Genomic DNA, 18,206 nt, shown 5'->3' with positions numbered 1-18,206 from the left:
TCAAACGTCGCGGTGGACTGTGGTCATACTGTTCTGGCTTACCAGCATATGTTACATGCTACTTTTGCCTATTTCTGCTCGACACGTCCCTGACGACTGGTGTTGTCCTGCAGGTGGTGACCCGGCGAGATGTCGCACGTGGGCCGCGAGCCGACGGGCCCCGGGGCCGTGGCCAGCGCGGGGGCGGCGCTGCTGGCGTCGCGCGGCGCCGTGGGGGCGGGCCTGCAGCCGCCGGTGCCGGTGCCGCCGGCGGCGGGCGGTGGGGGGCGGCTGGGGCGGCTGTCGCCCATGGTGTGCCCGCTGGCCAAGCTGGGCCGCGCGTCGCCCACGCCGTCGCCGTCGCCGTCGCCCGCCTTCGAGCCGTACCGCTACCAGCTGGAGCAGCCGCAGCAGCAGCCGCACCCCGGCTACCACCAGCCGTACCACGCCGTCGAGCACCAGGCCTACCACAAGCTCGGACACGCCTCCGCCGCCGACACTCAGGTCAGTCCCCAGCTCCTCACTTCTCACCAGTCTCTTGAAATTATCATAAAAAAGCGACATCCTTGGAGACACCGTGGGTTTATTCACGTTTGCCACGTTACTGGTGCCGTGGCGTGACCAGGATATGGCAGCCGGAACGCGTGGCCCCAGCGCCCTGCAGTTTCGCGACAGGAGAAAAATGTGAGGAAGGGGAGAACAAGAGGGGAAGCGGAAGGCCGATGCAGCAGGGGGAAGAATAAGAATAATGTTTAAAAAACAGTCGTAGCCAGCCGCGGTAGCCACGCTGCTGCTACGGTCGCAGGTTCGAATCCTGCCTCGGATGTGTGTGATGTCCTTAGGTTAGTTAGGTTTAAGTAGTTCTAAGTTATAGGGGACTGATGACCTCAGATGTTAAGTCCCATAGTGCTTAGAGCCAAACAGTCGTAGGTTCACAGTGTTCTTAATAAACTGAAGGACGGCGCGTTTCGTCTGGATAGAGCATCATCAGGCTATCTGAAAAATATAACAGGACGACGACATTACAATAAATCCAGCGGCGTCCTATTCTGGACTACATAAAAGAGAAAAAAGCATCAAAAACTTACCGAATAAAATTGCTTAGAGATACGTAATGTAACTCACGATAAAAAATCAAAAATTTTATTCGGCCCATTTTTGGAGCTTATTTTGCGTTTATAGTAGTCCAGGACAGCACCAAGCCGGATTTATTGTAATGCCGTCGTCCTCTTATATTTTTCAAAAAATTGTTCAAATGGCTCTATGCACTATGGGACATCGGAGGTCATCAATCCCCTAGTCTTAGAACTACTTAAACCTAACTAACCTAAGGACATCACACGCATCCATGCCCGAGGCAGGATTCGAACCTGCGACCGTAGCAGCAGCGTGGTTCCGGACTGAAGCACCTATAACCGCTCGGTCACAGCGATTGGCGTTACATTTTTCAGATAGCCTGATGATGCCCTGTCCGGGCGATACACGTCTTCCTTGAATTAATAAAGAACATTATGCAACCTACGACTGTTGTCTAAATAGCAGCGATAGGCGGCTTCCGTACCATCACGCGAAGATGCAGTGGAATAATTTTCAAAAGAGAATAAGAATATGAAGTAGAAGATCACATAAGACCCCAAGTCTCGAAAACATACGATGTCAGTTTGTAAAGAAATCACCAGGAAACTCTAATCGGTTACGACGAACAATACAGGGCGTTAGCAAATTTGTTACACGGAAATAACCTTTAATTGTGAAAAGGGTAAATGACTTCCAGAAATGTGTGACACAGCACTGAATGTAGTATATTTATACGCCTTATTTACAAGTGTTCAATGTGGCTAGCATCTTTAGCACAACAAATCTCTCATCTGTAATCAATTTCCTCCCAAATTCTATAAAGCAAGTCTTGATATATGGTGACAAACGCCTGTGTTATCCGCTGTCGCAACTCGTCGACGTTTCCCGGAAGCGGACGACAAACACTCTCTCTTTAACAGAACCTCATACACATTAGACCATTGGGTTTAAATGAAGTGATTATAGTGGTCATAATATTGTTCCACCACGTCCAATCCAAGTAGGTGCATTCCTACGCAGTTTTGATGGAACGACAGTACTGATTAATAATTGTTTTGGTTTGGTAGCTTTGTCCTGAACTGTAGTAGCGGATTTGGTTTCATGAAACCACATACAACATGCTGCACTCTCTGCACCATTATACGACTGCGTGATGACTGTAGGAATAACTCATTCGCACATGCTACCTAGCGGGAACCTCGGCAACCAACAGTGTTAGGCGGGAATAAAACTTGAAGATATATGCATTCAGCGCTGCATGAAACATTTATGCAAGTTATTTACCCTTTCCACAATTAAATGTAGCTTCTGTAACACGCTGGATTTCATTCCATAAGGCCTATCCCTCCCTTATATGCAGATACTTGTTTCTTATTTTTCGGTTACCAGACGAAGCCATTATATCAAGTAAGCTAACGCAACGAAAGCGTAAAAAGTATACTTTGCGAATATTAATTTCTTTTGTTATGACTTTGCATTGACGATCCATGTAACAACGAAAAAGGAAATGCGTTATTGCTCTAAGTAATGCGACTTTGAACTGTGTGTTGTTCCATGTCTTGAATTGCATGGTAAACATTTTGCTGATATGCTAAATAGAGTCTAAAAGCAGCGCTGAGGGTCAGAAAAATAGAGTGACTTCGGCAGGGAATGGGGAGAGGGACAAAGTTGGAGTTTGCTCTGGCCGCCTGTTACCCCAGCTATGCCACTGTTTAGATGTACAGAAGTTTTTTTAACTCACTTTCTTACTGTCTCGTAATCACAAAAATTCGGTGTCTGTAGGTTTGAGTTGTTTTCAAGTGCTTATAAAGAAAAATAAGTAGACATTCAAAGATATTACATTAGTAACTACACAAATACGTTGCTAAACGACGAAAAATTAAAAGTGGTACCATGGAATGGCTTTTGACCTGAGGCTGCATTAAAATATGTCTACCGTCACCATTACGTGCCAAGCACATACCAGTAAAGTGACTGCAGCTATTTCATTTCTTCTTTAATACTTGCATCCAGGATATTTTTAATTCACGTTCTGAAAATAACGCAATATTCGATCCTCCGGGAAAACTTCATAAGACACAAAACTTCAGCTAGATCTTTTTGTGTTTGACAGTTCTTTGCATTCCCCACATCGGGGGTGGATTGAAAGCGGCTATTGGGTTACATGCAATTTCTAAATTAATGTAAATTAATTTAAGAAGTTGAGAATTATTACGTCACAATGAGAACGATGAAAAGTGCATTCGCTTTATTATGAGAATGACATGATCGGGACTCCTGGTGATTGTGGGTAGTGATTGTGCTATTCGATGTATTGTAGAGGATGTTATAGGGAAAAGCATATGGGATGTCTATTTGGGAAGGAATTGATCGATGGGGTGCACTTGTAAGGAGATTGATGGGATGTCAATCTGGCAACGAAAAAGTGGGTTGCAGCCTTTGTGTGGGATGGGATGAGTAGGGTAGCTTATCGTTTTAAGGAAGGGTAATTTTAGTTATTAGTTCGAGGTCAAGGATGAGTAGGCAATTGAAATCATGAGAGGAAAGGGACTGTTTGGTCTTGGAGAAAATTTGGGATCCCTAGAGAGAGGCGCAGCAGATACACTTTTTGGAGTGCTGACCTAACAAGTGAGACTGTATCTTCAGCTGTAATAATGGGCTGGAGGGTGTGTGAGCGGTGAGTAGAGGTATCAACTTCGCGGATTCTGACAGTGAGCTCAGAATTATTTCGAGAGATTTGGCCTCGCAGTTACGAGAGTCCGGGAGGTACAAGATGGAGAATTTTTCAGGTTAAGGTAATCTTTGTGGACTTGTTGGGTTTGCAGTGGGAACAAATGGGTGGTTTTCTATATTTGTTTGTATGGCGATCATTTACTAGAGACAGCAAAAGCAACAGAGGGCTTGAGGTTGTGCTTTGGATGGTTCCACTTTATGGCGTTGGAAGTGAGTGACGGCCGCGTTTTTGGTTAGGTGGTCTCAGCAGATAGGGAATTCTATGTCTGCAGCTAGGCTTTACGAGTCCTTAAGTAGGCAGACATGATTGTTGGAACGCTTAGAATTTGGCGTATACTCATGATTTTAAGTTAACGTAACACAAAATAACACTTTCGAATGTTTTATAAGAGTGTAGGTGGACAAGTATATTTTCATAAGTCAAAAATAAAGAATAAAACTTGCTTAACAATTTGTAGCATCGCCACAATTACTGTGGTCCCAGCCAATGATGAATAATCAGATGACGTTATTCCAAAGACGAACCGATGAGTATTTCCTGTTTGTGCCATGTGTTCAGGTTGTAGAAGAAGTAATTATTCATGTATTCTGTAAATATAGTTAGCGTCAGTTGCTTCGGACACTCATCCATGATATTTAAGTTGTCTAGTATTACTAGATGAAGGCATCTGAAATCTGGTTTCGCAGGACAGAGCGGATTAGTTTGTGGAAAGGAGCCAAGGTCAATAACTGTTAGTTATACAAGAACACACACAACTTTATTGCTCAAACCAATGCACGGTTTTCTCTTTAAAACAATAAAGATCAGTTCACGGCTGATGGCCCAAGTTAACTTCTCCAGAATAAATTTGAATTATTGCTTTTAAAAAACCAGGATTTAGAGTACGGCTGAAGGCCTTACTTAAGCAAATTACAGTATCTTCTCGGATAAAGGCCGAAATAATCTTTGAGATCAGCTAAGGAAATTCTTTAAAAGCCAAGCATTTACAAATTCTGGCTAAAGGTCATATTAAGGAAAATTCAAGTTAATTCTTCCGCTGAAGGCCCAATAAAAAATTTTTCTTTACATAATAAAGGAGAGGCTTTAAAGATAAGCTTTTACACAGTATGACAGAAAAACATCTTAAGAAAACTTGAAGTATTTTGTCGGCTGAAGGCCCAACCAATTACTCAAGAATAATTAAATACAACCTTAAGATAAACATTTACACAACACGGCTGAAGGCCGTTTCAAAAAATTGAGATAAGTGAAGAGAAACCTTACAGACAAGGATTTACTTATTAAAGCCACAGATTCTGAAACAAACGCTGCTGAAGGCCTAAATACAGAGCAACAAGAATTTTAAATGAAACACGGCTGAAGGCCTAACCTTAAAGTTGTTACGAAGTTCGGCTAAAGGCCATATACTAAACATAAAACAGACAATAATAATACACGGCTGAAGGCCTGGCACACTACCTGCGACCAAAAAAAATTACAATCACAAACAACAAACAGTGGTGCTCAGAAGTGTTCCAAGGGTCGGCCTGGGGAGGAAACTCTCACAGTTTATGTGAGACAGGCAGCCAAGCGTAACACTAAACAGTCGGGTGGCAACCCGACCTAGGGACGGCTGAAGAACCAACCAACAGCCTAATCAATTCAATTCCACCCGACACACTAGCTGCTCTACTTCAACCGACCGACTGAGTACTCCAGTAAGCAGACAGCATTGATCTGCTCCGTGGAAATCACAGAAGCTGCACCCGGTTCCACGTAAATACACTTACACAAGAACTTGAACAATCGGAAAAGCAATCACTGAGGAACAACAAGGACGAATCAATTCGACACACAGAAAGTTTCCACTAACGGTCGGCGACCAAATACACGTCGCCGATGAGACGACCACTCGAACGACCAACCAAAGGCCGTCCCGCTCAAATCTCCTTCCGTCGGTCAGTTCATGTGTGTCGCCAGCTGTTCGCACCTCACAGGCGCTCCGTCCCCGACTTCACTGCTGCTGCGTCCGGACTCAACTCTCGACAGACGACGACCCGGAAATACTAGCGGTCGCTACAGAGATGGTACGACAGTGCACCTATCTGTAAGCGCTGCTGCTGTCACTGACGAGCAAGCAAACCAGCACCCTAGTGACGCCAGTAAATCGCATTAAAAGAAAAACAAGGCGACAGAACCACAAAAAGAAGATGACGAGCAATAAACGGCATGACCGCGAGCCGCGCACGGGTCAGCATCCTCAAAGAGAGCTCTTGATATTGTACGCAATCGAGCAAAGTTCTTCGTGGTTCAAACTGGAGTCAGCTACAATGCAATAACCGTTTCGTTTGTGCGTATTGAGTAAGTGGTTAACAAACAGTAATGTCGGAATAAATTTCACGTCACCACAAAGAATAACGTAAGGAAACAGACGAAACGGCAGGTTAAAAAAAGAGCAAAACGAATGTCATGGCAAATTATTTACTTAACCTGACGGTGGCCAATTTAAGGACGTTTGTAAACGTGGAGGGAACCGCGTACCTGTTAAACTGTTCATGCTCGTAGCGCAAATTTCCAGGTTAGATATTGCTAACGTTGTAAATGTCGATCTCTTCAAAGGCGTTCGTGACCCTTTCTTTAACTTATGAGAGGACCTATTAATTGTTACTTATGCTATCGAGATTGTGCATGTTAACAGGTAATTATCAGAGGTGGATTTTGTAGCTTCAGTGCTGTCAGTATGCTCTTTGATCCATATTGTAAAATTTCATCCAGTCCTCTGACTGCCAGAGGAAGATGCTATAAGCAATCTGCATCCCACGTGCCAAATAGCATTTTGTGCATTCATTCTTAGCGCCACTATATGAGTGACAAAACACGATGAACCCGCTATGCGCTTCGTCTTGTGACGTTTCGTTTCTTCATATCGGTGCTTTTACCTTTTATGACCCAATGGTAGCGGTATAGCGCTCTCACCGAATGAACAATATTCTGCTTATGCTGTCAAGGTGTGCAGGAAACATCCAGTTGTAGGGGGCAGTGTTCCGATGACTTTATTCCAAGAGGTGCGTAACAGAGAAAGTAACTTTACACAGTCTAACTGGTTCTACGAGTAAGATCAAACTCCGTTCTCAGTAAAGATGAAGTTTCCATGGTTGCCATAACTTCATGTTGAGTACGCAGGGAGGGCGTTTTCCAAGCTTTCGGCTTTCCGTGAGGATTCTTTGTGGTATGGTGGCAGACACAAAGAAGTCAGTAAATGGATATCACAAGACAAAGCAACACGTTTATAGGCCACTGCGTATTCTCAATAAATTGTCAACATAATTTTATATGTTAATGCTTGTTGTCTTAACAGTCCCCTACCCTGGTCAAAATTCATTATAACCTTTGGACGTAAGGTAACCATTTCAAGCAGAGAGACTTTTTCTGGGAGCGTCCCTGCAATATGTCAGTAAGCTAGGTCGACTGGATCGCGATCTCTGGAACGGCAGGCATCAGCTGTAAAGTTATGTGAGTCGTTACAGAACGTAAGTTCGTTCCTTAACCTAGGCTCAGGTACGGGCAGAACAAGCAGGCGAGCAATAACCAAGTAATCAAAATTAATATCAAAGCAAAACCGCTTCATAAATTCCGTCTTATATAGTTCCATTAGCAACGCTACTACGGATCAGAGCACGTTTGCCGAAACAGAATAATATTATGACAGCGCAACAGTTTCCAACAACAAATTATTAACCGCCAGAATCTTATACATGCAACGGGCGATTTGGCAACCCTGAAAACAACACCTTACGTTAGGAAACGTCATAAAACTTGAGTGGTGCCATCTCGACAACTTATTGGCCCTGATATCAGTGTTCAGTTGACATGGAGTTGGGATAGGTGAACATTGCGCTGTTGCCGTGAAGTCGTCGTTTTACAAAAAAAACAACGACAGCTACTCGGCCTCGTATCGTCTGTTTCGTGCTTATTACAACCTCGCATGTCATGTCGCAGTCCCGTCGGCACATGTTATCAAAATATGGGTACAGAACTTTGACGAAACGGTGATACGCCGTGAAAAAGGGGTGTAAGTGTAAAGCTCGTGTTTCAAGAATCATCTTGAGGTTGAATCTCTCCTGTCCGTGTTTGCTTGCAATTAGATTTGTTTCTGAATAGGGTCCGCCTTGAGCAAAACACAATTTCCTATTTTTCTTTTTATTCCCCAGACGTGTCTCACTGAAGCTACAGCATCCTCAGTGGGTTTTATGCTATCTTCTTGTTGCCGTATACTGTGTATTTCCTGGATTTTATGTAATTCATCTTAGTTGATTTGTTTCAAAGTTTGTCAGTTTTGCCGGTTCCCTATTATCTTCCTGTGAAGGCCTGCACTAAGTAACTTTTCATGTCATTGTTTACAAACAACAGAGGTACTCGGAACAAGCTGTCCGCCATCTTGTTTCTGTTTGTAAACAGTGACACGAAAAGTTACTTATTGCAGGTCTTCATAGGAAGATAACAGGGTAACCGGTAAAAATGACAAACTTTGAAACAAAACAATTACATTGAATTACATAAAATCGAGAAAATCCAGAGCATGTAACAAGAAGATAACATAAAATCCACTGGTGACGCTGTAGCTTCAGAGAACATGTATGGGGCATAAAAAGAAACATAAGGAACTGTGTTTTGCTCAAGGCCGACACTCTCCAAAAACAAATGTTGCGAGAGCGGAAGAAGCCTTCAGCCGAAGTCCCAGGCGTTTTGCACGCAAGCGTGCGTTGCAGCTTGACATACCGTACCGCAGTGTAAGGCGAACATTGCGAACTGCAATACCACCCATACAGAATTCAGATAACGTAAAAACTAAATGCGGACGACCTCCTAAAGAGACTACGCTTTTGCCAGAAATTGTAGGAACTCATGAAAGACAACCCAGGCTTTTGCGACAATCTGATCATGAGCAACGACGCCAATTTCTGTGTCAGGCTTAGTTAACAAGCAAAACTTTACATACTGGTCACGTGAAAATTCTGAAATGCTTCATGAAATCCCATTTCACAGTCAGAAACTCGAGCGGAGTATCATCGTTTGGAATCATAGGACCTTTTTTTAAGACTATCGCGCAATGGTGTTACTGTGAATATAGAACGTTAAGTTGACATGTTGAACTATTTCCTAGAGAGACAGCTTGCTGATATTCCTGTAACTGCAAATACATTCTTCCAGCAAGACGGGGCGACGTGTCATACCTCACAGAGTCCCATAAATGTGCTACAGAGCATCTTTCCTCATTTTTGGTCATTTCACCTACAAGAACGGGGACATTTCCTGGTCTCCAAGATCCCATGACCCTTCAGAATGTCATTTCTATCTTTAGGGTTATTTGAATGTCGGATCTTACTGTGAGATCCACCACGCACTATCCAGGAACTGAAAAATCAAATCCGACAGGGAGTTAATCGAATGTCTAGCTTCCGTAAAAGACTTGAAATGTTCACGAAGGAAAATGGCAACAACGTACTTGATGCCTTTTTCAAGTGAAGGACATTTTAAATTGCAAGCATTGTAAATTCATGTTGTACTGTTACATCACTATGAATAAATTTATGTCACTGGTGGAGGTTTCAAAATCGGCAGTCAAACTGTGCACCTGTCACATACACAAATATCCGAAAAGCATCCCACGTATGTAGGACATTTATTCCGTTTTCTTGTGCATCAGTTTTTTTTTTTTTTGCATCAGCTTTGTGACTAGTTTAATTTGGCTTTCTCGACTGTGCCAACATCTTTATCTCAGAGTAGCACTTATGTACACCTCCTTGATTATTACTTGTAGGTATTCAAACTTCTATTTTGCCCTGTAATTTTTGCTCCTTTAGTACCACGCAAGTTACTACCTGGTGTAGTAAAATCATCAAGTCCCTTTCTCTAGACAGTGTTTTCTACATGCTTTTTCCTCGCCTATTCTGCTAAGAACCTCTTCATTTCTTACGGGTCGACTTAATTTTCAGCATTTTACTGTAGCACCTTACTCAGACACTTAGATTCTCCTCCTTTCCGGTTTCCCTCGCTCTGTGATCCACTTCAGTACAGTGCTGTGTTAAGACGCACATTCTCAGAAATTTTTTCCTCTTCGTTGATACTGATAACTTGTTTTAGCTGTAACCTCCCCCTCACTTATCGACCTTAATGACAGTGAAAAATTAAACCGCGTGTACCTAATGGTAATTTTGGAAAAGCAATCGTCACCGAAGTTAACCTGTCGGTAAAGAGGGAGGAAAGGGTTGCATCTAAATGAAAGGAAAAATGCAAGTGAAACTGGTGGAAAATAATTTTGAAATAGGGAGAAAGTTAATAAAGGAAGTAAATGTGCGGCCGTTACGTTAACAATCAACTAGCGGTAATTAGATATTTGAGATTTGGGGGAAATTACGGTCGCCAGTCCTATGGACAATTACTATAATAACTGAAAAAGAAAGGTTATTACACATATAATTAGCACTAGAGGCGTGGCAACTGAAGGTTGACACGTGCAGTGTGAAAACTGAAAGTTTGTCAGAAGTAATAAATTTCGCTACACTTAATTTAGCAAAAGAATTAATGAAACCGGAAAATCGAAAGTAAATTTAGTGACTGAAGTTAATAGTGAGCTTTCTTTCTGAAGCACATCGAAATACAGTTAGTCTTGGACTACCTCAACAATCATTTCTAAAGCTACTTGAATCTACGCAATTTAGAAAGAAGTGATTTAACTTTGAACTTGAATTAAACGATTCTGAACAATTAACAATAGTAAAATTTAGTACGTACCAAGCTGAGCTGCAGTCACAGGTAAGCTAAAATACGGTAACAAAACTCGCACTCTTAATTTGTGCTTGTGTAATCTAACTATTGTAGCCAGCTAATGCTTGAATTGAACTTTGAAATTAAAGCAGTGAAATGGAATTATGCTGGCGTTTGAATTTCAACGACACTCGGGTTTATTTCGGAAAAGGAAGGGACCCTGCTTGGCAATGCAATTGGGACAATGAGCAACAGAGGTTCATGCTAAGTTGCTGTAATTTTGCGAGGCAAATGGAACAATTTGAAAAGTTGAGGTCTGCCATACAGTTCTGAAACTTTACGTGCTTTTAGTCTTCCTTGTTGGTTGATTGAAGGTTTGAAGCCGTCGATCGAGGAGGTGGCGACAGTCACTCATTGTCGGCCGTCGCTGTTGCAGAAGCTGGATGTTGGCGCGCCTTCTTCTCGACACGGTCACCAGGCGAAACGGGCTCTTGATGTGCGCCAGCTAATGCTTCCCGTCCGCGACACCATGTCAGAAACTATCATCGCGAGTCGAGCGCAATTACATGCTGCCAAACCCCGAAAGCGCGGCAACTCGCGGGAGCGTCACACAACACACCTGCTCCACTCGCTACTCCCGCCAGACTCCCACTGTTCTGCCCGCGCTTCACGCGGCAGAGTTAACACTACCAAAGATCCTACACACTTTGAGTCTTCACACGACCTATCGATGTAATCGTTCGATAGCAGTTTTCCCTAGGCAAGACCCAGCGTAAAAATACAAATAATATTTACGAAACAAACCAATTATACATCGACATAAATGCATAAATATATATATATACAAACAGTAAAGCAATTATAATATATAAAGAGACAGAAATGTCATATCTTGAGGTAACAAAACAAGGAAAAAAATAATAGTACAATAGATGGAAATAGGAGGATATGCATTTCCGGCGTTACACGTGCCCCACATTGTCTGAGGATGTTCGTGTAACGTAAACAGACTCAGAAAATGTCCCAAAAAAGAAACAGCGGAAATGCATATGCTCAAAACATCAACAAAATTTAGCATTCGTCTAATTAAGCATAAATCAATTTTTAGACCATAATAATTGAGTGCAGACACTCCTAATCTTATTCCACTCTGTCATCTTGCACAAAATAAAAACAGGTTGACAACATATTAAAATTCATAGAAAACATAGAAAATGGTTTAGCTATTCTAAAATTGTCAAAATTCCCAACAGTATCAAGAAATGTAATACTATTTACAAAATTAATCAGAGTACATGGTCATAAAAACAGGTAGATGAAAATACGCAAATTAATAATTAATTACATAGAATACACATTTTTACATAACCCTTTCATAATTAATATTCTCGTCATGGGAGTCCATTAAACGCTAAACAAGAAAATAACACACATCAGATCGAAAAAAACATAAATATTGACAGTAGAATTCTTTCAGCTGTCCAGGAAGAAAAACAATTCCGCCTTCCGTACTCGCAAGTACAAAGAATGCCGACAGCGGCCCAAGAGCCAACAGCGGCACAAGAGCCGACAGCGGCTCGCCTCGCCAGTATTGTTGCGCCCGCGTGTGCGGCACGCTTGATCTCACTCGCCCTTGTGACGGCGTTTCCAGAACGTCCGTTTCACTGAATTCTTTCGGAAAAACTCACTCCCGAGTAATCTCAAGGAGTCCATAAACACTATCACAGTGGATAACTCAACACTGTCCATCATCACACGCATGTACTAGCCTGAAACTTAAAACACCGTCTAAGTACATCGGCAATGACTAGTAAAACACATATTCATGAAATCTTACAGCTAGTTACAAAATCATATTTACATTGCTTAATCTACTGTGACTCAGCTGAAAACTTAAACTAGCAGCTAGGATTTTTCAATTGATAAATAATCACTCTCTCTTAAATCATTTAGTCAAAATTAATTACTTATTAATTACAACTTCTTTAATGTCCCCTTGGTCAGGCAAAAGCATGGCAATCTATCAAACCTTAAATCTTACACTCTATATTTACATATTGTACAAATTACGCATTGTGTGGTATTAATCGATCCTAGGTTGGTACAATTTCAAATCTACTATATTCCGTATACCTAATCGTTTTCCAGAGCTTGGATACTCTAAGCAATAAGCATTTGTGTGAGGTATACCAATGACTTTATATGGTCCATTATAAACAAACTTAAATTTATAGATTTCATTGTCTATCTCGCTCGATTTCTCATGAGCTTTTACAAGTACTAAGTCTCCGATTGCAAACTTAGCAAAACGCGCTTTAGCGTCATGACGACGTATGCGAGCATCAGCTTTTAGCTTCATTACTTCTCGCAAACGATCTTTTTTCACACCAATACTAATGTCAATCCGTGGAGGGAATTTGATTACCTCTTCCACTAAACTTTTACTTCTGTCATCCAACAGGATTTCCTCTGGAGAAAATCCCGTAGATTCATGTCTCAAGGTGTTCATAATTCTCTCAAATACTGCTACATATTTTCCCCATGCCCTATGGTTGTGATGGCAATAGGTACGGCAAAGTCGGCCTAGCTCGCGCATATACCTCTCAGCGGGATTCCCAGCCGGACAATAAGCTGAAATATGGATCACCTCGACCCCATTACTTTCCATGCCTTCATTCCACAACTTAGAAGTAAATTGTGCCCCATTGTCTGATAGAATCGCCTTGGGCTTGCCAATATGAACAAAATAATCGTTCACAAGCTTGCTATAGACCGCTTTGGCTGTAGCTTTCCTAATCGGGTATAGTTTGATGAACTTGGAAAAAGCTTCTAGCACTACTAAAATGTAGGCAAAGTTTCCTGATGACTTGGGCAAAGGTCCGTACAAGTCCACGCACAGTAACTCAAAGGTGTCGTTAGGCCTTATACTTTGCATAGGACCACGACTCGTACAGTTGGTAACCTTCACCTTCTGACATAAATCGCAAGTTTTCACTCTGTCAGTAACTCGTTTTAACATGTTGTTGAAATTCACTACTTCACTCAGCTTTTCCGTACATTTCTTTGGTCCACAGTGACCATACGCCAAATGGTAGTAGTCTATTATTTCCGTGACGTATTTGGTGGGCCAGCATACCCGCCAAATATTACTATCTTCACCCTTACGTATGTACAAGATATGATCGTATATCTTGTAATACTTCCTTAATTTCTCTCCTTCTGGACTCTTTTCATCATATCGGGTTTTCACCATATTTAAACAACCATCCTCGTTCTGATGACGACGTAGATTCTTACAGATGTTCATTATTAATTTACGTCCCTCAACTTCTTTAAAATAGTACAATTTGACCACTCCATCTGCCTCATCTTTCAATAGACCTTGATTAGACTCGGGCAACCGCGACAGCGCATCCGCTACGCAATTGTCGGTCCCTTTTACGTAACAGATGTCATAGTTAAATTGCTGTAAATACAACGACCACCTAGTCAGTCTTTCGTGAAGTAGTTTACAATCCTTCAGATAAGTGAGCGCCTTATGGTCCGTATGAATAATCACCTTACGGTCCCATAGGTAACCCTTGAACTTCTTGAATCCCCACACGATAGCGAGACACTCTTTCTCAGAAATCGTGTAGTTTCGCTCACTTTTTGATAAAGTTCGACTCGCGAACGCTATCGTCCGGTGTTCCTTATCCTCTCCTTTACCAACTTCTTGGAACAGTTCTATCCCCACCCCATAATTCGACGAATCCGTTCCCAGATGGAAGGGTAGCGATAAATCAGGATGAAATAGTATGTTAGATCTTAACAACTCGTCTTTTAATCTCTCGAAAGCGGCCTGACACCCGTCAGTCCACACAAACGGAACGTTTTTGCGTAAGAGGTTATTCAAATTTTCATCATTAAACACTTGTCCTTTTACAAATTTACGGTAAAATCCTGTGAGCCCTAGAAAACTTTTTAACTGTTTCCTAGACTTGGGTGGAGGACAATTCCTTATTGCCTCTAGTTTCTCTGGGTCTTTCGTAATACCAGCAGTGGTAATTACATGCCCTAAAAATTTCAGTTCCTGCTTCACAAATTCGCATTTCTTTAGCTTTAGAGTCATTCCGCCACGGCGCAATGCTCTAAAAACTTCATCTAACAGGTCACAATGGTCATGCCAAGTGGCATTGGCCAACAATAGGTCGTCAACATATACAGTTAATCTTGAACTCAAAGCCGGTCCTAGCACTTCATCTAGGGCCCTGATGAATACGGACACAGATATATTAAGTCCAAACGGCAGTACTCTATACTGATAACACCTGCCCGCAAACAAGAAGGCGGTGTATGGCCTAGATTCTTCTTCGAGTTCTATTTGCCAGTAACCAGCTGTCAGATCGAGGCTAGTCATGAACTTAACGTCATGAAAACGTTGCAAAATCTCCTCCATACTCTCTGGTCTGTCTGTTTCACGTTGAACGACCCTATTCAACGTGCGTGCGTCAATCACAATACGCACACTACCATCCCGTTTTGCTACAATGACCAAACCGTTATTGTATGGGCTTGTACTTCTTTCAATCACTCCCCATTCGATCATCTTATCTATCTCCCGTTGCACTGCTTCCTTTTTGGACAGCGGTATAGCATACGGTCTCACGAAGAATGGTTCGTGCGGAATTACGTGCAACTTGCATTTATATCCTTCCACAGGACCCGGTTTGTCTGAAAACACACTCTTATTCCTCATTATTACTTCATACAGGCCTCGTCTTTGTTCGTGTGTTACGTTTGACACACCGTCTACAATACTTTCCAATTCACTCTCTACACTATTGTCAATGCCGAGATTCCTCACATTACAGTAGTTCAAATTCATACCTACGTCAATACCATTCGGCCAGTTAACAATGTGTATAGGCTGGTATTGCCTATGCACACCGTCTCCTGCCTCGTCAAAACTAACTACTATTGTTTTATCTTGGGACGTACATGTCAAAGTTTTGCTTTCGCAGTTAATCACTGCACGGTACTTTAATAGCCAATCTAACCCGATAATTACTTCCGTAGTTAAGTCTGGCACGACGACAAACTCTTGTTCAAATCGTGCCCCACATATCTCGAAGTTGACAAAAATCTGTTTTGTGACCGGTTTACTGGCCTTCCCAGTAGCACCGACAATTTTCACTCCCGTTACTGGCATAACTACGATGCCAGGCCTGTCTTTCAGTAACTCAAAGATTTTCCCAGATACAGCACTCAATTCTGCACCGGTGTCAATCAACACGTTTAGTTGTAGGTCGTGCATATTAACAGACACTACTATCTGTCTACACTTGTCCTCGACTGTTTCTTTATTTTCCCACAGTAAATCCTCGTCTATATCCAGGTCATTCCAGAAAAAACCATCCGGCTTTGATCCTAAATCCGGTTTATCTGGCGGCTTTTTCAGCCTCTGTTCACATACAGTTTTAATTTCAACACGTTTGTCCTCAGGCATAGTCTGTAGCGTCGCCTCCAATACCGAAACCTTTTCCTGTAACTCGTCAACTAGTGAGTGTTGCTTTGCTATCAATTCACTAATTGTCACCTTCGTTGATTCCACTTTGGTCAGATTGATCTCATCTGCCAATCTACCTGGAGGAATGTGCCCAGTAGCATCTGAAATTACTTCCTCTGGATCTGCGCAACCCACACTGCTATCGTCTGACTGTATAATGTCAGCTCTAACCTCATACACGCTGTAATCTATGTGCTTTTCTACCAATCGTGTCCGGCTATCACTAAGATCTTCGTAATCTTTCTCCTTAATACTCTCGCAACGTTTAAACTGGAGGTTTGCGTCGGATGGGTCGGCTACTTCTATAACTTTCGGTAAAGTCTGCCGGTTATGGCCAGAACTTTCCGTTACTACTTCAACATCTAACTCCTGCAGGACGAAACACGACGAATCTTGCTCGTGCTCCCCATTAACATCAACTATTTCTGGTAAAGTCTGCCGGTTAGGGCCAGAACTTTCCATCACTTCACAAATACTATCTTCCTGTGGGACGAGACGCGGCAAATTCTGCCCGCGCTCTCCATAAATGCTTCTCCCGTACAGGCCCCTATAATCTCTTAGTTCGTCGTATAAGCGACCGAACTGCCTTAACCAGACCTCATCCCTCTCTGCATCCCCTCGCTCAATGACGGACGTGTTATCCGACATCTGATCTTCTCTCAACAATTGCGAATCATTCTTAAACTCAATCTCCAGTTCCGCTGTGGGTATTACAGCTGGCACCTTATAATCGATTTCCGGAACACTACTTAAATTGTTCTCACTGACAGTGAATGTACTTTCTACTGCCGTGTATACAGCTGATCTACTACTTGTGGACGCACTCCTTTCTCTTAACACTGGCACACTCTCCCGCCGTTGATTATTCCATACGGAATTTTCATAACGACGACACCTGGGTTTTCTCCTGTTATTGGGCCGCCAAAATTTCTCCACGCCTGGTCGGCCCCTCACCGGCGCGGCTAATGGTTTCCCTGTCTCGTCCCAGCAGATACGCTCCCCGGATACTGCTGAGGCGGCTGGTCACACCCTCTGGCGTTATTACTATTCTGCGCAGTCCGTATCACGCTAGTATGATACTGGTTTCCGTCATTCCGGTTATTATTTGCATTGTACCGATTGTCATTACGGCCCGAACCATTATTGTTATTGCTGCCAAGATTGCGGTATGCATTATTCCCATGGTTATCGTTGTTGTGGTTCCCGTTGTTGTTACCACGGCCTCTACCACTGTCGCGATTATTGCGCCAATTGTCCTCGTCCTCAACTCTTTCTAGGAAATCATTGATTGTCTTGTAACTGCTTCCTATGTAGCGTTTTGTATCATCTGGAAGCTTCTTGTAGAGTTCCCAGACTATTTCGGATTCCGTGCGGCGATCACGCAAATATTCCAACTTGCGGATCCAGCCCTCACAAAACTCCTTCATCGAAACGCGCGAATTCGCATCGAAAGGCCTCGATACGACAAATTCGCGCCAGACACCTTGCTGTTTCTGCTCTGACCAGTATCCAGCCAGAAACAAATTTTTAAACTCGTCAAAAGTCAGGTTCGTAATGTTGAGGTTTAAGCCCCAACGCTTGGCATCACCAGCCAACACATCAATAACCGCATTAATTTTTCTCTCATTAGTCCATGATCTGGGTAAAACTCTTTCACAATTTTTAATGAAATCCGTCGGGTGTATACCGCCTTTTTTCAAGGGGTCGAACCGCTCCTCTTTCGTCAACAACTCCGAACTATGTGCACAGATTGGCACATAGCTCTGTTTTTCGTCAAGTTTCCTTTCTAATTCCGACACCCTCGTAATCACTTGGCAAGTGGTTGTCGCAAGCGTTTCCACTTCCCTCTTTTTCTCTTCCCAGGTATTAGCCTGCTTCGTCACTTTGGTATCTACTTCGGATACTAAAGCCTTTAAAGTTTCCACCTTCTGATGATCCTCTTTTCTCACTAATTGAATTTGTTCCGTCACCTTATTCTCGATGATCGGAGCAACTGCGTCTCCTACACTTTTCTCGATTCTGCTAATTTCGGAATCAAAACGAGTATTTATGCTCGCAATTTCCGCCTGAACGCCTATCATTTCTTGTTTAAGATTACCGATTTCGGTATTAATTACAACA

General features: G+C 42.6%; 1 protein-coding gene across 1 annotated transcript in view; it reads left to right on the top strand.

Moving 5' to 3' along the window:
* The first annotated feature begins 288 nt into the window (after positions 1–288).
* The window catches only part of LOC126481849 (F-box/LRR-repeat protein 7-like), a 239,781-nt gene continuing 221,863 nt past the window's right edge, over positions 289–18,206 (top strand). The window contains exon 1 of the mRNA XM_050105809.1: positions 289–483. Coding sequence (XP_049961766.1) covers positions 289–483 — 195 coding nt within the window. The remainder of the gene's footprint in view (positions 484–18,206) is intronic.

Source organism: Schistocerca serialis, chromosome 5 (assembly GCF_023864345.2).
Source record: "Schistocerca serialis cubense isolate TAMUIC-IGC-003099 chromosome 5, iqSchSeri2.2, whole genome shotgun sequence".
Classification (NCBI taxonomy): Eukaryota; Metazoa; Arthropoda; class Insecta; order Orthoptera; family Acrididae; genus Schistocerca; species Schistocerca serialis.
This window is presented reverse-complemented; position numbering and strand designations above follow the sequence as displayed.